The sequence below is a fragment of the Astatotilapia calliptera genome, chromosome 4 (genome assembly GCF_964374335.1).
Source record: "Astatotilapia calliptera chromosome 4, fAstCal68.1, whole genome shotgun sequence".
Taxonomy (NCBI): Eukaryota; Metazoa; Chordata; class Actinopteri; order Cichliformes; family Cichlidae; genus Astatotilapia; species Astatotilapia calliptera.
In genome coordinates, this window is record NC_137425.1 from 10,046,148 (window position 1) to 10,065,600 (window position 19,453).

The window sequence follows — 19,453 nt, forward strand, 5'->3', positions numbered from 1 at the left end:
CGTTTATTTTGATGCACCTTCTGTTTTCTTTGCAAATTTGCATCATAGGATTGTTTTTTCGTTTTTCCTGCAGTGTATATAAAAATTGGTGTATCTCCAAAATAAAACTATGAAGACACTCAAAATAAATTTCCTGTTGTTGTAAACTATTTTTTGCAACTTTTTTGTATTTAAAGTTTTGAGGGATAAACCTCTTAAATTTCTCCAAGTAGAAATATATGTAAAAAAACAAAACCGATTTTCAATTTTTTTGTAGTTTATTGCAACTTTTTTGCAATTTATGTAGTTACTATGGACATAATGCATACATATTATTAAAATATGGGCTATAACAGTTGTATAGCAACTTGAAATGCTCCCACAAATGGCACTACAACATGTAAAAAAATAATATAAGCTCTGGCGGACTTGGTTCTATGGTAGGTCTTAAAGGGTTAAATAAATATCGTCAAATAATCGAGATCTCAATTTCAGTGAAAATAATCGTGATTATCATTTTTGCCATAATCGAGCAGCCCTACTGTGCACCTATTTCTCATTTTCCTAATAAAATATAAAAGAAAGGTTGGGTGGCTCAAGACTTTTGCACATTACTGTATGTTGAAGGATTCGTATTGCTGAAATCTAAAAAGAATCTATCCTCTGCTATGAACATGAGCTGCTTAAAGCATACCAAAAATAATGCTTGAAAAATATGATTCCGCTCCTTAAATGTTATTTTTACATAACAAACATTCCCAACATTGTCTAACTGTAAGCTTAGCATAGGTGGGGCATGTCAATGTAATTACAACGGGATGCTCTGGAGCTTATGCATAAATATAAGGCAGTGCACTCGGTGCACCTGAGCAGCTGAATAATGGATGAGCTGTATAATTGCATTTGTACATTAAAATCCCAGGAAAAAAAGAACTTGAACAGTGCAGATTATATTCCCAGATACAGGAGTAAAGACCCCTGAAACTACCTGATGTCAATTTAATGTGGAATTCTGGTAAGCTGAGAAAGATGCAAAAAGCAAAACAACTACTCCTTTAGATTTTTCAACAATAAAGAAACAGAAAAAACAATCTGATATATCACCATCTCATAACATAACTTACTACATCAAAGCTTACTTACTACAAACTACATCACATTGATTTTTATCTGTCATTCCAGATAATTCATCATTCAAGCATATTTTTTAAATCCTGTGACATAACAGAAAGTTGGCCTGAAATCGGTTAGATTTAATGAACACTCAGCACATAACATGAAAAACAACTGATTCTAAGATGAAGCTTGGTTTTCTGGCCCTCTCTGACTGGAGCTTTAAACTCCACTTGTTGCTCAGTGATGGCTTGATAATCCTTTAAAAGGTTTAATTGGATGAGAGACCATTTATTTATACTACTCACAAGCAGTAAGGTGCATTTGACTAAACAAAGTCACTTTTTTCAAGTAACACTGAGGGTTTTACAGGTTTTAACACGACAAGCTTAATGATTGCAACTATTTAAAAACAAACAGACAGAAAAGGGTAAATAAAGGCAGAGAAATTATTTAACACAAAAGCTTTTTTTTTACTTTTGTGTTTAAGCCAAATATTAAACACAACCTATAGCAAAACAGCTATTCAGACTATTAAAAATAAATACAAAAGAAAAAGAAAGAACGCCATATCCATAGGTAAAAACTACAAAAAGAATGACTGAAATATCATGAAATCTCTAAACGAATGAAAATCTAAGTACAATACAAACAAATACAGGTATATTGGTATGAGGCGTAACAAAGGCATGTGAATAAGATATAAACAGTGTGTGAAGTGAGTCATCGTTCCGTGATTACAGTGCCCCCATACTCCCCCCGTGCGGTCGCGTTTGGTGTTTGCAGTGCGCTGGCGTGCAGGCGAACATGCATTCACGGGAGCAACAGATCCGAGCGCATGCGCAATTCATTGTTTTGACTGAAAATGCCGTCGGTTTCGAAAACGGCGGCCAATGCGTCTCCTCAAACCGAGAAACCTACCCACTATACGTGAGTAAAGCTGCTGCAAAGAAACAACAAAATCGTTCGCTGCTGAAAATGCTCTTTTGAACGCGCACCTTTGCTCGCGTGCATTTCCAGCATTCCTCAACTCCTGTGCGTGCGTTAAAAACATGGTGCTTTTCCTGGCTTTGTGACTACCTAACGTTACATAGCAGACAGCGACTGTACGCTAAAGACATCTGCGTCAATACAGGAAACTCTAGGATCTTAAATCACCAAACTGGTTAGCCAACCGTTAGCGGGATCGTTTTGAAGTGTTTCGTGCTGTTGATGAAAGGGTTTTGATGGGTCTGGTTAATATTACACCGTCAACTTGGTTCGCTAAATGATTAGCCAGGAACTCGCTAACCAGTCCGCTTGTAAATAGCTCGGCCTTATTTTGAGTTCCCTCTTGCTACGCACATTTATAGACGTACGCTCAGGTGCTCTGTACGAGCTTTACGACGAAAAACATACGTAGTCTTCACTCAGCATAGCAAACTAACTCTACTGACCCAAAATGTATAGTAGGCTACAACACGACTCCCTGCTAAACTTTTCCCTTGGCTAAGCTCTTACTTGCTAGCGGATAGCCGTTTAAATCCCGCTTCGTGTTTGCCCTGCTTGTTTCAGATACTTGAAGGAGTTCAGGACAGAGCAGTGCCCGTTGTTCCTCCAGCACAAGTGTACGCAGCACAGACCCTTTACGTGCTTTCACTGGCATTTTCTCAACCAGCGACGAAGGCGACCCATACGAAGAAGGGACGGGACTTTCAACTACAGCCCCGACGTTTACTGCACCAAGTACGACGAGACCACAGGCATCTGCCCAGATGGCGATGAGTAAGTCCCGCAACTTCAGTCAGGGCAGCTACATGAGTGTGTCACTGCGTCCTGGCAGCTGTTGACGTTTGAAGCATGTTTGTTTGATCTCAGTTTACTCTTTTCATGTCATGTTTTACATTTTTCAGGCTGTATGACCAAAATAGCTTTCCTGAAAGGTTTTAAAGAATTTTAGTTGTTTATGTATAATGAACATGTCTTTGTCTCGCACATAAAATGAAATTAATAGCAAGTAAAAAAGCAAATAAGAAAAAAATGATGCCAGCATTAGGTAACATATTTTGTGTTTAATTTTAACATCAGTATTGCTTAGAAATGTCCATCAAAAAATGACTCAGTGTTTTGTGTTTCTGATATACGGCTGCACATTTAATCGAATATTAATCTCAATCGTGATTTTGATTTTCCACAATAAAATGATGATGATTAATTGATATTGTAAATCCGTCCTTCGCCAATAGAACATAAAGCAAGAGCAAATCAGACACTCCCTGACGACATGCCTGCCTGTGCCAATCATAGCTGTTACCTGCAGCACACTACACAGCCTCAGGGCTCCTAAATGCACTGGACCGCAGTGATGACATACTGTAGATAACAAACCGTTAAAAAGTCTGTCAGCGCAGCAGAAAGTGAAGAGCTCATTCCTAGAAGTTGGATCATCATCATTTGTTGTTTAGAAATGCTTTGGATTTAGGGCAGGTGATGTTAATAAATGCAACAAGCCTGCAGCATTTTTTCTAGATGTGTTGCGCCACAAAACAGCACAACTACTCAGTGTTCCATCCGCTTTACAAAGCAATCACATTCTTTTTGGCCAACGATGTGCCTCCATGAAAATGGACTTCAGGTTCATCATGCAGGTACAATGAATTGCATGAAAGGCTTTATGTTGTGCTTTAAAAGGTGCACTTCGGTCTGGTGTATATCACAACACCTCAGAATTTTTAAATGAATAGCAATGGAGCACAATGTAAGAGTAAAAGCTGTACTTATTTTGGGGCTTTTTTTCCCCAATATTTTTCTTCTAAAAGCTTCACTGAATGAGGACCAGTTTTATTTGAATACAAATGTTTTTACATAGTTTTGTCATGCAATATGAATATAAAAACAGCTTTATATCTTTTTTGTTAGTTTTTTTTTTTAAATCACAAAAATGAATCAATCATTTTGTTAAATATTCACAATCCCAGTATAGAACCAAGCAACTGTGATAAGCATTTTGGCCATAATTGTACAGTTCAAGTTTGATAGTGATAATAGGGGGGGGGGACATTTCCATTATGTATGTATGTATGTATGTATGTATGTTTTGTTGTTGTTGTTTGTTTTTTTTAACAATCTTTTTAACAATTTTGTATGAAGGCATTGCATGACTTCACACCAGTGTTGCATGCATTGTGCAGATAGGTGCAGGTCAGACATAAACATTCCTGCATATCTTTACTGCGCCATTATTAACTCATAAATTGGCTGCATCTACCATTTAGATCCCTTTTGTAAAGGAGAAATTTTGCCACAGATGTTGTCAGCACATTACAGATGTAGCATTGCACTGGCGATGTATCACCTTGCCTTTTGGTGTCTCATACACTTACTACGTATAATATAAAAAATATGCAATTAATGTAATATTTAGAGATACACTGATGCTGGAATTGTGGTCTACTGTTGATGTTCACTGGAACAGTGTGAGTTCTTTCTTATGAATAAATAATGGAGCTATTTCAGAGACTTTTAGCTCTTTATGACTGTCTGAAAATGTAGCTACTGCAAAATCATGGGACACAACAGATAAATCAAATATTGGCCACATCTTCATTTACTGATGTTGATAAAAATCTACAAGTCTGAAATCACCATTTTTTTTGACAGGATTTGCCCTTTATGTGTAGTATGAGAGCAAACCCTCTTGTCCTTGAAGTGGGCTATTTGGCTACGTTCACACTGCAGGTCTTAATGTTCAATTCCAATTTTTTGATCAAATCCGATTTTTTTTCTCTGCTTGTTCACACTACAAATAAAGTGTGACAGCAAACACGCTCTAGTGTGAACCCTCAAAGCGGCCCGCATGCGCAAAAGAAGACGTCACACACAACGCGCTCTGTTTAGACCCAGACCAAACAATATTGTTTGACTGATGGCCCTTAATATAAAGACTTGTGTCGGACTTTACGTTTCCGTTGTAAAGTTATTTTGTTATTTACATATGGCCTAACAATGATCCATATTGCTGTTTTAGAGAGGAGCGGTGCTTCAAAGGATAGTTGCAGATTTCTGTCAGAATCTGCAGATTATACAGTACAAATAAAATATTCACGTTTCTTCAACGTTGTCTTCCCAACAGTTTCACTGGATGGCCAGGAAGTGTTCGCGATGTCTTATCTGGCGCTTCACCGGCGCTGATAATTGCCGTCTGTCTTGTGTCAGTGACGTAAAAGACGGATTTAATGCGACATGACCGTTCAAACAGCAGTCGCTTTCTAAAACATCAGATATGTATCGGATTCAGTACCACATACGAAAGTGACCCAGATCGGATTTGAAAATTATCGGATTTGTGCCGTTCACACTGTCATACCATGATCGGACATGGGTCGCATAGGGTCAAAAAAGTTGGATTTGATGCGCTTTCGCCTGCAGTGTGAACGTAGCCTTTGAGAGGCTGACTCTGCCCCCCAGCATTATATTTACTGCTTCTGCTATTACCTCTGTCTAAAGGCTGTGTAATTTGACACACAACCATTTATTTATATTCCAGGCGTCATATTTTCGAAATATCCATTTACCACAGTGCCCCATTTATAGTTTAATATGTGATTACTGATTATGGAACATCTGTAGTTTTGTGTGTTGGGTATTTTGTGGGCTGTCCCTGGGGGGAAATGGTTTCGCTAAAGGGCTGCGCTTCTCGGTGAGGTGGAAGTTTAATTATCGAGCTGCTAAAGGGTTGCAGTGACATTCCTAATACTAATGCAATAATTTGCGCCGAGTAGTATATACAGACAGCAGCCTCTCGGTGTGACAGGAAATTGTGATGGCGCATTTAATCGAGTGCCTGATAGACATGATTTTAAAAAAAATGAAATGATTAAAGTATTCAATCCTTACAATTCCTCCTCTACTAATGGATGCTATTTTTGTATGACCTTATGTGTTGCTATAGCAACTGCTCAAGAAAGGAAAATTTGGTTTATTCAAGAGGCTTATTTGCTCTACATATCTTGAGGCATTGGTAGTGTGTTAGCCCTGCATTGTGGTAACAGAATAAAGCGTTTTAGCGCAACTTCACCTATTTCCAACATGTATGGAGGAAAACAAAGTCTGAAGCAATTAAAGCTCAAGCAACATGCATATAAAGAACAAGTTTAACATTGACTGATTCAGCTTGTGGCCTTCAGGATCATTATAAAACGTGCTGCAGGCAACATTTTAATGTGTGCAGACTAAATAAATAAGTAAAAACATTTCTATATGGCCAACATACATATCCATGAAAGAGGCAACAGCACAGATGGCTGGGTGTATGGTCATGTGGCTTAAAGCCAATCATTGTCCCTGAAAATGGGGTGTGCCCAATAGAAAACCAGGGTGGTACTTAATGTGGCACTTAGACAGGAAGAGTGTAAATAACTGGGGTTATTTAAAAAAAGAAATCCCCATCTAGTATCACACACATATCCACTACAAGGGGCACTTTAAAACAACAGGAAGAAAAGTACAGTGGGTAAATAAAATGACGTATGCATGTAAATGCTTTTCACAAAAAGAAAAAGTGCTTTCAAAGGGATATGTCATCCAAATAAAATGGTGTAAACTATTAAAAAAATGCTCTGAAATCATAAAAAGAAAAAAATACACATATTTTGGAACCACGGGGAAAATCATATTAATTAAACATTCTTTGATATTATTAGGTTAGGGTCTTTTTTAAAATAAAAAATCAATAAATATAAGAGATATTATTGTCTGATATAGGATTATGTTCAACATTCCTGTGTCTTCCTTGTTGTACTTTTTTATTTCACGGTGCAACAAATGTTTTGAGATGGTGAAAGGTCTGAATTACCAGCAGGCCAGTTCAGCACCTTGGGCTCTTTGGATGAGAAACCATGCTGCTGTAACAGATGAAGTTTGGGGTTTAGTATGCCCTACAGAAATATTCAATCCCTTCCCTGAAAAAGTTTGTGATTTGGATCAGAATATATGTTGCTCTGAAGCCAGTATATCTTTTTAGCTTTGATGCTGCCTTTGCAATCTTGCAAATCCATAGGTACTAATGCACCCGTTATACCCCATATCATACGGGTCAGAGATGCAGGCTTTTGAACTGAGCACTGATAACTGCAGAGCTGCTTTTAAGTTTGAAAACATTTGCTCGGAAGAGTGTGTTGCAACTTGTGTGGTTGGTACACAGATTGCAACATTTACATCAAGGTTAAAAGTGTCAATCACTGGCCTGCAAAGTTACCATTTTAAAACTCTAGATTTCCAGAGTCCTGCACTTACAGCAGAATCTTAAAATATGTACAGCTATAAGAATTCCTTTATAGTCCTTATGGATTTATAGTGAATTGTTATAGCATTAACATTAATAATCGAAGAAGGATGAAGCATTTTAAAATAATTGTACTTGTGCTATATGTTTAGTTTTTGGACATTTTATGTTGCATATTATTTCATTGCCTTGTCAGATTGTTTCTGTTCGGATATCCTATTTGGATCAACTGGTGAAAGTTGTGAATGTTTTCTTTGTTTTTCTTAGCTGTCCTTATTTACACCGGACCACTGGTGACACAGAGCGCAAGTACCATCTACGATATTACAAGACTGGCACTTGTATCCATGAGACAGATGCTCGAGGGCATTGTGTGAAGAATGGCCTCCACTGTGCTTTTGCTCATGGGCCACATGATCTCCGACCTCCAGTCTATGATATCAGGTGACATGCAAAGCAAATAGTGGCCTCTTTTATGCCTGCCAGACTTTTCACTCAGAGCTTACAATGCATTTAGCAAATGAGCTACATTAAACCCCTGCAGTGCAGAGTAGCTATTTTGTATGTGTGGATTTGGTTTATAGAGACTTTTTTTTCCTGAACAAGTTATAATATATAAATATGTTTTAATGAGCTTAAGGAGTCTGTTTAAATCAGTGCATACACTCATAAGTAATGGTCATGTACTGCTCTGCTGACTTTCATGTGAGCTGGACAAGTAAAACACATCAATGACAACCTGTTAAAAAGAAACGCCTCCAAATTTGTCTTTATTTCTCATGTCTCAAGACAGTCTGACAACATTAACAATTAGCTAGTCATTTATAAAACAAGTTACAGCCAAATTAAGAAAAAGAAGACATCATGTCTTGGTTTTTCCAGCATGGACTACACTCACATTACAAAGAAATGCTACTATTGAAGATGAAAGAAGGGTGTGGGCACAGGGTCTTGGTTTTCACGCTGTCTGTCTTTGTGAAAGTGACAATGGTTCAGACTCAGATGAAATTACCAGCTCACACTACTACTTTAATGACATCATTGTCAGTGTTTCTGCTGTAACTTCTCCAAAATCCCTTAAAAGTTTTACTCTCAAAAACCATTACAGTGGGCCCTGTTGGATCCTTTAGTGGTCCAATTCCAGCCCACAGGCCGTAGGTTTGCAGTTTCCTTTGGATGTACTATATACAGCTAATCCATGATATGGTGTCTCTTTATATTTATTTGTGTAGTATTTTGAGTTTCAAAGTAAGCAGATATCATTAGATTGAAACTTGTTTTTGACTGGTTATGAGAGTAGGCTTGGAGATTTCCCCTTCAGAGTGTTTTTCAGTTTCCTTTAAAAGTGTTTTTTGGTGTTGTTGTTGTTGCTTTGTTTTTGTTTTTGTTTGTTTGTTTTTGTTTGTTTGTTTTTTTTAAGGTACACTGAGTTAAAAATGTTTTTAACTCTTTATGCACAGAGAAATCCAAGCACAAGAGGCCCTCCAAAATGGACAGTTGGGATCTGGGGAAGGGATTCCTGATTTGCAGCCTGGTGTGCTAGCCAGCCAAGCTATGATTGAAAAAACTCTGACAGAAGATCCCCGGTGGCAAGGTTAGAAACTCCAACTTGCATGCCGTTTGTTGTATTGAATGCTAATCAAATCAATGTTCTTTATTTATTCGTTTTGTTTATTTATTTATTTTTCATTGTAATAGGGATAAGAAAGTAAACTGCGATGCCTCTTTTTGCAGATACCACTTTTGTTTTAGCCAATTATAAAACAGATCAGTGTACTAAGCCACCCAGACTATGCAGACAGGGCTATGCTTGCCCCCACTACCACAACAGTAGAGATCGGAGGAGAAATCCTCGAAAGTTCAAGTACAGGTGAGTTTTCATTCTGTATAAGTTAAAATATGAAGGCTTCTAATTCTAAAATGTTAAAGCTGCCTCTTCTGAATGCAGGTCAACTCCTTGCCCTAATGTGAAGCACGGTGATGAATGGGGCGAGCCCTCAAAGTGTGAAAGTGGAGACAGTTGCCAGTATTGCCATTCTCGTACCGAACAGCAGTTTCATCCAGAGGTGAGTTAAGTTTGTTTTAGTCACGATGCGAGTTTTTCAAGCTTAGAGTGAAAATACAATGGCCATAATGCATAATATGATGTATTTTTGAGCATTAGTTGTGCCTAGAAATAGTGTGAAATGTCAACAAAATGTTCATAGAGATGCTTATAAGCAAAAAACTCTTTCACTCACATAATTATAACCATTTTGTGTTAATGCTACATTTAAAAAAAAAAATAAAAATTTGTAATAGTAAGATTATTTTAAAAAATAAGATTATTATTATAATCTTAATTTTAAAATTAAGATTATAATAATAAAGATTATTGCACATTTTCATTACTAGTACATGTCCATGGTACTGTATTTCTTGTCCTGTTCATCTTCTTGCCAGACAGATACATGTATCATTGAGAAAAATTACAAGTGCTCGGTGGATGTTGTTTATATGGAAAAACAGAGTAATTTTAGCCTTGTTACTAGGCATGTACAGTTAAATTTTTGTGATGGAAGTTGTTGTTGTGAAATTAAAACAATAGGAAGCTTTCATAAGGTGCTGAAGGAAAGGCTAAAAATGGATTGTCACCCATTGATAGGTGGTTTCCAGGCAACATGATGGCATTAGATCCTGCGTAATTCAACTTCTGTGGATATAGATTCAATTCAGTTTTATTTATCTAGCAGTAGTTTATAACAACGGCCACCTCAAGATGCTTTATATTTATTTTGTTTATTGTAAGTAAAAAGCCTACAATATCAGTGGTATAGAATGAGAGGCCCCCCCCAGGAGCCTAAGCCTGTAGCATAACCATTGGCTGGTTCAGGGTCACCTGAACAGACAGATTTCATGTATTACAGTCATATTACTGTGACTACATCACTCATCTCCTCGGTCTCTAATGTATGAACCATAATATTGTTTTGTTGATGAGACTGACGCTGTGGTTAGTTTTCTATAGTGAGACACATTTTCATCTTATTTCTTTATAATCCTGATTTTCTGTCTCCCAAGATCTACAGATCCACCAAATGCAATGACATGCGCCAGACTGGATACTGTCCCAGAGGACCGTTTTGTGCATTTGCACATGTAGAAAGTAAGTGCATGTTTGCCTTAATACTATCTGAGTACAGTGAAAAGGATTTGAGGGTGTTTTGAGACTTAACATATACATATGTTATGTTTATATGTTTTTAGGAATTCCTTCTACAGAAGAGACCATGAGCTCATTGCTAACAGCGATACAGTCGAGTTCTCAGTCCCAGCTGAGCTCTCAGCAGTATTCAGAGTGTCCAGTCACTGAGTGGAACAGTGGAGGAAACTCCACCAACAGCACAGCCAGTAGCAATGGACAAATAGGAAGTGTAGGTTGTCTCCATTTCTCACTCACACGAGACACAATTTTAAACAGTTTGATTTCAAACGTCTGAGAACTCTGTCATCACTTTCATAGCTCATCCATTGTGATGTTTTTATTTCGTGTCATTTTTTTGTATTCATCGTTTTTATAAGACCATGTGCACTTGTCTTTCTCAGGTTTCATGTTCTAATAGCTCAACTGTAACGTCAAGCTCAGGAAGCGACACTTTGTTATCCCCAATGGGATCCATCAGCAGCAGGCTCAAATCCTTAAATAATAATAATTCATGTTCAGAGTCCACCACATCCAGTGTCTCATCTCTGACGTCTAACTATCCCAAAGCTCCGGGCTTTGAACGTGAAGATCAGGTACACAGACTGCTCTCTCTAACCTCGGGAAAACCAAACCCCACACACAGCTTAGGGCTTTACACTTTTATCGCAGCCATTTGTCACTCGTTTATTGTTTGCCATGCCATTTTAATTTGACCACTTCAAGCCCTTTTCCTCGTATTTCATTGTTTGCTTGTCATGTCATTGATTTCTTTAAAATATCCCATTACGTACATGCACTATATGTATGTGATGATGACTTGTTAAATGTTAAACACCTGTCGAATATTACAGGACACTTTTCAATTGCTTTAAAATGACTTTAAAAGAGCTAAAATTTTGTTTTTGAGACACTACACTAAGGCCCAGTATAAGATGAAATAACTAGAACTGTGAATAATGGAAAGCTGCTTTATTAGAGCCCTAGAATAAAAATATGGCATAAAAATGGTCTCCACCGCTCCCCTGCAGCTGAGCCACAAACCACATCCTGGACTTTAAAATGAACATAATATGCTCACTTTATGGCATTTCTGTTTGTCTAAAGAAATGTCAAATCTTCTGAAGTGTAGCATTGTCTTATGATCAAGCTGACCAGCAAATAGTTTCGGTTCTTAAACTGCATTTGTGGTTTTATAGTTCCTTGCTAAGAATTCCCCTAAAGGGAATTTTTAAATGTTTTCTGGCTTTATAGAAGACTTCCACTCACAGTAAAATGTTACTGTCTCCTGCACTCACGATTTGCTAGTGCTACAAGATGAAGGCAGAATGAAGTAACGTGATCGGTTTAATTACAGTCTGCAGTCAGTCTGAAGAAAGGTGCTCCATAAATGTTAATCATCAGAATGACAAGAGCCGTGAGCGCTGCGAAGCCTAAGTGCAGGGACGGTGAAAAATGGTTAAGATAAAATGTGTTAGTCCAGGGCAGGTGCAATAAAACTATTTTGATTAATACTGGCTTGATGTAAAGGATATGGCACTGAAATAGACTGTCTTTGCCATTTGATCATTTCCAGATTAAGAACAAGGGACAGGTGGATCAAAAAATGATGGACCAAGAAAAACAGGTTTGTTTTTAGTGAGTCATTTAGATAATGTGTTTATTTTATTATGAAACTTGTAATTGAGAACATAGGAATTAAACGCTTTACTGTGCTTTGCTTTTAGACACAAAATACTGTATTCTCTGTGGTGAACCCATTGGCATCAAGCTTTACCTCCAGTATAACATCAAGCTTGGCCTCTAGTATTGGTTCAGACAGTTCTTCACCCACCACCTTATCAACGATGAATGCAAAAGCCACTCCTTTCTATCCAGGGAGCAACACAGTGGAGTCTGTCATTGGTAAGTGTATGCAAAACAAAGGGAAAACAGCTTGAACTGACTGTCACTCTGCAGTTTGTTGTCAAATTTCAGTCAGATTTGTTTTGTTTCCCGTCAGGATCCGCACTGGACCTCAACTTTAGTGACATTAATGTTGCATCGCTTGATAAGGAGTTAGAGGATCAAGATAACAGTGTGGGAATGGCAGGTAAGGTCACTTCATATGTTTCAAGCACTTATTCATCACAAATCCTTCCATTAGGATTTGTGTGTTTCTAAAGAACACCTGTATATGCTTTGTCCTTCAGGTCAAAGGGTGCTAAGTGGATCTGCTCCTGTCAACATTCCTGGCTCATTGGCACGATCATCTTCTTTTAATTCTTCATCATCGCTCTCCACCTCCCCTCTAAGTTCTCTCTCCCAGTCGCTGTCACAGTCCCTGCTGTCTGGGACAGTATCTCAGCAAAATCAACCTTCAAACATGCTAGCCAAGCAAGAGCACGGCCTTCTGGGAACACCCACCTCCTCTTCCCAGAACTCTCTGGGTAAGCTGATCGCATTTTCCCCCGAGCAAGCTGGAAAGCATTTGCTTTCATCAGCCCCTTCCTTCAGCTTCCCTTCGGTGTTTAATCTAGTTCTGTGTGCAGTAGTGAAGCTGAAAGTATGACTAATAGAGATGGATCGTGTAAAAAGTGACACAAGTTAGTGCAACCAAGATTTTGTTTAATCTAAATCGCTCTTATCTTAACACGTCGCTCACCTAGGCTTGAACGGAGGAGCTAGCAGCATTTGGGACTTTGTAAGTGGCAGCTTTTCACCCAGTCCATCTCCAGTTTTCAGCAGCCTAACCTCCACAACCACCAGTGCTGATGTGGCCCGCCTTTTCAGAGAGCTGGATGAGGCCAAGAGGAAGATCAAACAATTTGAGGAGGCCTGGCATCAGGTGAAGCAAGTAAGTATACACACTGACTGTGTGCCAGTTATTTCCCTTTTTATACTTTTTTTTTAATTCAACCCTCACCTTTGTTCCAGGCCTGTGAAGCTTGCCAGAAAGACGCTCATGAAGCAAAGGAGCAAGCAAAGACAGCAGAGGCAGAGCGGCAGCTGGCAGAACAGAAATGGGAAGAAACGGAGCGCAAGCTGAAAGAGCTCCAGGGGGACTTTGATGCGCTTTGTCGCACCCCTGGAACACCTCTTCTACGTAGCTATGGAGAGCTGGACCAGCTTCCCTTGTCTAAGCTTCACTCCATCCAGAGTCAGCTGCGTAATGACCTAGACCTTATAGATGGGGTAAGAAAGCCCAGAGCACACACAGCATTTCATTTGTAGCATCGGTTTAGTTTTAAAACAGTTTGTCAGACTGTCATTCAGATCCATGTTTGTCATCAAGCATGTTTATTTGAAAAGTCTGCATGAACTGCATTTCCCTAAGTTGCAGCTGATCTCAATTCTCTTCTTCCCCCAACAGGTAATATATCAGCTTCAGTCAAAGAAATGTATAGTTTGCCAAAAGCATGATCGTTGCATTGTTCTGCAGCCTTGCCAACATTATGTACTCTGTGAGAACTGTGCACCTAGTAAAACAGAATGTCCCTACTGTAGAACAAAAATATTGAAGTGGTGATGTACAGTTACTTAAGGTACTATTTAATCAATTAGCCCTTTGAAAAACTACTAATAAATATTACAATTTTCTAAACAGCAGTGTCTGTTAGGATGAAATGGTGTTTGACTGACCAAACAAATAGTATTATCAATCAGATTGCATACAGGGGATTCAATCGTTGTGGTTTTTGCTCATTTTATGTTCACTTGACATCAAATAGCCAAGCACTTTCTATATGAAAACCAGGCACTTAGTTAATGAATAATATGGAATCATGATTAAAATATTGTACAGGACATAAAATCAGGTCCTCCTAGCACACAGCCACCTGTCTACTATCCCACCTAGGCAAGAGTACATACAAAATTATACATTAGAAGTCTGCTACTAAGCTTACTTAAAAATTCCGTACATAAGGACTGAGTTTGTATCTAAATGCAATGCTTATAACTTACAATTATGAACTGCTTTAATGTGAATAAACATTAAAGCATTGAACCATAAGGATGTTAGGGTGACATCTCAAAAATTGGCAAATGTTGGGAACATGGTGGCCATCCAAAGCTGAGGTTATTCTGCTGATGGTAAAGCTAAAGTGAGCAAAACTCAAAGCAGATATGTCTTTAATTACAGAGGAACTCATCCGGATCAAAAAATAACAATTTGGAAACCATTCAAGAAACCAGACATCCTAGCACCAAGTGACTGATGTCTAATCCAGGAATCACATATTTGTTTTAAGCTCAATTAGTCTGATCAGGAAAACAATATATGTGCACTGGTGGTGTATGTGATGGAGAACCACAAAGCAGGTCCGTGTCAAGCTGAATTAGTATACATTTCATTATTAAACACAGCGCTACGAGAACTGTTTATGTGATGAAAACCACATTTTCATTGTAGTAAAAAAACAGATTCATAAAATACTAAAGATCCAGTAAGGTTTGTCATCTTTAAATCAAGAGAAAATCTCAAAACACCATTTAAAGCAGTCCTCTTTAATTAAAGTCATATTTTCTTTAAACCCTCCAAAATAAAATTTCACCAACTTTCTTTTTTAAATGCAAAACAGTCAAGCATCATTATTTTGACCAACTTTCTGAAGAAGTTTTTCTTATTAAAAGCACTTTGTTGACCTGGGACTTTATTCAAGGGTATATATAAATATATATAAATATAGAAATTTGCTTTAAGCTGCTTTGTAGGTATTCTTTTGTGTCTTTATTTTTTAGATTTATACATTTGTTTTCTACATAATAAGCTACACAATGTCTGAAGCTTTTGTGTGTACTGTGAAACATAATTGAATATTTCATGTTTCCTATTGTTAGATCATAGCATGGTTCTACATATTAAGATTTCATTAAAAAAAAAAAAGTACTTAATAGTTTCTACTTTCATAACTAGATTTATAAAAATTTCAATCAAATAAGTGCAAATTTAAACTGCACTTTAGGCATAACCAGCAGCTGTAATATCAGTAAGGCACATGCTACATGTTAAGGCTGTTTTTCAATCAGTTTTGTTTTGTAGAAATTTATATAGCCTATCCATTAGAGAAGCATGTATTGTATTTGCTATAAGCCTGAAACTGGGATTTTTTTTTCTTTCCTTTTTTCCCACTTTTTATTTTTTTTTTCCTCTTATTTTTTGTAGGAATCTAGCCTCTTGACCTTGTCTAGAACATATCGGCCTCTAACTCTAAAGTGCCTTGCCTTAGTTCAAAAGGTTATGTGTAGAATTGTCAACGCAAACACAAGTAGTCAAAGCTTGTGCACGCGTTTTCTGCAAAATGTGTATTTTAATTCTGCAGAGGCATTGACATGTTTATGACTATATGTGTGTAAATATAAATATATGCCAGTGTATTTGGCCAAATTCCATTAAGTATTTCTGCAGAAGATGATTGAATATGAAAATTGTCAGTGCCTGTGTCCTGACTTTGCCCTTGGAAATGAACCTTCCCCTCCACCTACCCACTCACCCACTCATTCCTTGGTTGTGGTGCTCTTTTGGTGCAGCTTCAGTCTTTGAATTTAGATTTCCAGTTTAAGATTTGGGAGTATGCAAAGTTAGGCCACATGAATTTATACGGCAACATACAAAATGCTTTTTTTAAACAGTTCAGTAGGGTTTGTTGTAATGATTCTGCAGTGAATGAAGATTTCCACAGTAATTTTCTGCGTTGGGTTTGTGCTTAGATTCCCGTAATTCAGATGACCTTCTACTGTGTTTAAAAAAACAAACAAAAAAAACCCTTTTTATTCTTGCTTTAAAACCAGTAGAAAGTCATGCATCTCCAGGTACACTTTTTGCTACTTATAAATGGGAAAATGCATTGTTTACATTTACACAGATGACAATTAAGAAACTCAGAGGAAAAATATCAAGAAAGGTTAATGGTATTTTAGGATTTTCATGATTATATTAAAGCATAAAAGGCAGGCTAAACATTTCATGTATTGCATGTTATGCGATATATTAACCAGCTACACAAAAGGAGAAAAAAGAAAAAAAAAATGTTCGCACTGTGTCACACTGCCAGAATATTTGTACTTATTTTAGTGTAGTTAAGGCTTAATAACTTCTGCAAGCTTCGCTGCTACTGGAAAAGGTATTAATGTAGTTTCTTGTAAACATTTAGATGTTTGAATGTTGTTGTGCATCCACAGCTCAGATTTCAGATCCTGGAATAATGTCTTCTGCATCTAACTTGACTTAATCTTTTTTTTCTTGTTTCAAATTGAATTCTTCATTTGTAAATTCATTTCAGTCTAAGTTTCAGTACTTTTGTAAATCCTTAAAATGATGTCAAGGACCTGCACTACAGTAGATGGTCCCTTTTTTGTTTATTTTTATTTGAATTGATTGAAGGTTGGCTTTGTTTCCTCACCCCCCTATACACTGGATAGCAGTGTACAGTGCAGCTAATTCACAGTATCCTTTTGTTCTGTTTTGTTTTGCCTGTGAAGCCAACAAAATTAATGATGTCTAGTGGGGAAAATCTAAAAATGAACCAAAGCGGTGGTCTAGTAGCTGTCCAATTATGTATTGTGAGGGGAAAATTTACCCTTGAACAGAATTCAGACAAGTACTCGAGTATTGGGCAGATCACCCTGTAGCTGTCAGCATAGCTCGGTCTTTCCCGAATCTCTAGGTGAGACAGCGTTGTGAGTGGCAGGAATTCTATTTTTAGATGGATTTATTGTAATTTGTTTTGCATTAATATTTCATTCAGTATATCCTGAGTCAATAACAGGACTTTGCCAGTGGCTTTCGCTTACAACAGTAACAGACTTGAGCCCATGTTTTGTAGTTTTACCAAAGACCTGTATTGTTATTTCTTTTCTACTACATTTCATCATTTGTCTTCATTAATGAAAAGTGAAATTGATTTTAAAAAGTAAATCACCTAGTACCTTAAATAGTTAATGTTCATTAACAGTAATCTTTTTTTTTTTCTTTTTTCTATCTAAAGCTTGTCATAGTGAGTGGCAGATGATTATAAATGCATGGGTCAGATCCTTACAAAATGTGTATTCGTACATTTGATTTTTGTATTAAGTATACATTGACGTTTATGGCACATTGTGCAGTACTGGCAAGCACATGCTGACCTTAAGCGCGGATTCAGTGTAAGTTTAATTGTTGTCTACAGTGAAGGAATGTCAAAGGTGAATGACATTTGTGCTTCTGAAGTGGCCATATAAACTTCACTACTGTTGTGAAGTCAATTTTGTTTGTTGATTTTTGCTTATCTACATAAAAATCAGTTTGGAAATGAATAGCATTGTGTACTGTTATGCTAGGCCTGTAAGGTGCTTTCTTTTTATCCGACTCTGTTTTCTGTTTCTTAAAGCCGTGGTCCAAATTAGTTGTTGTTTTCCCGGGGACAGATGACAATTGTGACGCATCAATTGCAGATACAGACATAATTCCACTTAATTTGTTGCTGACCCTCAGTCTCTCTAGAGACTAGTCTACCTGCCAAAAATTTCTAGAAGAAATGAAACGTTCTCTTTGGAAGCACAGCTTGGTTTTTCTTTACATTTCTTCAGATTTCTTTAATTGTTTCTCTCGGACCAATTACGCTTTCAAATGTGTCTGTGCCTTTTAATAATTCTGTAATGTGGATTAATTGAAGAGACAAAATATAACTTGCTCAATTGGAATCAAAAGTTCAGTGCCTTACAGTATTTTGTGGACCATAATGTGATCGCTAAATGTCTCATACATTCAGCCTACTTCAGCTGAAAGGAAAAAGGCTAATCTAATGATGTTTGCTTCACCAGTTTAAGAGGATGAAGCAGATTTTTTTTTTTTAACTGACTGATAATCGTCTGTATTTGCCATGCACTTCAAGAAAACACAGCAACGCCCGACCACTGAACACACAGATCTGATGTGGATTTGTCATTTGATATCAGAAACCCAACAGTTTGCAAAGAAAAGCACCAAACAGGGAGAATCTTGTATATGAACTGTAATAGATGTATCATTATGCTCTGCATTGGAATAGTTTAATCTATTTTGCATTATTGTTAGTTGTTGTGTCTTCTTTGTTGTTTTTTTGTTTGTTTGTTTGTTTTTAACATTATAAAAATGGAGCCAGAAGATTTATGCAATCTTGTACATGTATGGAGCTGTTCAAATTAAGTAAAAAAAGAAATATTAGTGTAAAGTCAAAAGTAAATGATCTTAATGTGGAGCCGGTTGTTCCATGTACTTTAGAAAATTTCAGTAAAAATGTTATTTTAACATTGAAACCCTGAAATATTGAATGTATTGCTCTAAATTAGAATTTCAATGAATAGGTCACTGGATATTATGGAGCGCAGTTAATTGATTATGATGTAGCATCTAGTTGTGAACTTCTATTCAATAAAATTTATTAGAACTTAAACAAATGCAAGTTTTCAAGTTTCTATTTGTTAGCATAATCATAAAATAACTATAAAGAAAGAAATGTATTTTTCTCAGGGTAAAACAGTGATTTGTTAGAGAATGTTAAATCTGAGGAAACTGCATTTCATGGATCTATTTACTTAATGTAAGTGGGTTTAGACATTATAGATTAAAACATATGTCCCTTATTTTGTGATGAGCTGTATGGATATGTAGGAAATTCTATACTGATAATTGTAGAAATTATTCTGTTGGTATATATTGATATTTTTGTGTTGTGAACACAAAAACAGGTGCAAGTCTTAGAATACTAGATGTTTCTTTTCTACATTGAGGATTGTGTACCGCATATTTACTGTAGTGTATTACTAGTTTGTTAACACTTGTTAAATTGTTACACTACAGTTATGCAATGGTTTACAGAGTTCACAAAATTATTTTTATCATCTTGAGAATTAAAATAATTTTTCATCTGAAAAGTGTGACTAATTTTTGTCTCAAACACAACTGACAGAAAAAGATT

General features: G+C 36.9%; 1 protein-coding gene across 5 annotated transcripts; it reads left to right on the forward strand.

The window, feature by feature from the left end:
* Positions 1-1,581: 1,581 nt before the first annotated feature.
* On the forward strand, positions 1,582-19,409 carry unkl (unk like zinc finger). Of its 5 annotated transcripts, none has more exons than XM_026164502.2 (16): positions 1,582-2,022; positions 2,647-2,856; positions 7,622-7,798; positions 8,815-8,948; positions 9,089-9,224; positions 9,303-9,420; positions 10,415-10,499; positions 10,601-10,767; positions 10,940-11,131; positions 12,112-12,162; positions 12,263-12,440; positions 12,517-12,627; positions 12,728-12,964; positions 13,184-13,371; positions 13,452-13,709; positions 13,888-19,409. In XM_026164502.2, exons 1-16 carry the CDS (start codon positions 1,958-1,960, stop codon positions 14,041-14,043), a joined length of 2,463 nt encoding a protein of 820 aa, XP_026020287.1. In that variant the 5' UTR covers positions 1,582-1,957; the 3' UTR covers positions 14,044-19,409. The 5 variants fall into 5 exon arrangements, with proteins under 5 accessions (XP_026020287.1, XP_026020290.1, XP_026020289.1 ...); XM_026164505.2 differs by having other exon boundaries at positions 13,253-13,371; XM_026164504.2 differs by having other exon boundaries at positions 12,538-12,627.
* Positions 19,410-19,453: the final 44 nt, after the last annotated feature.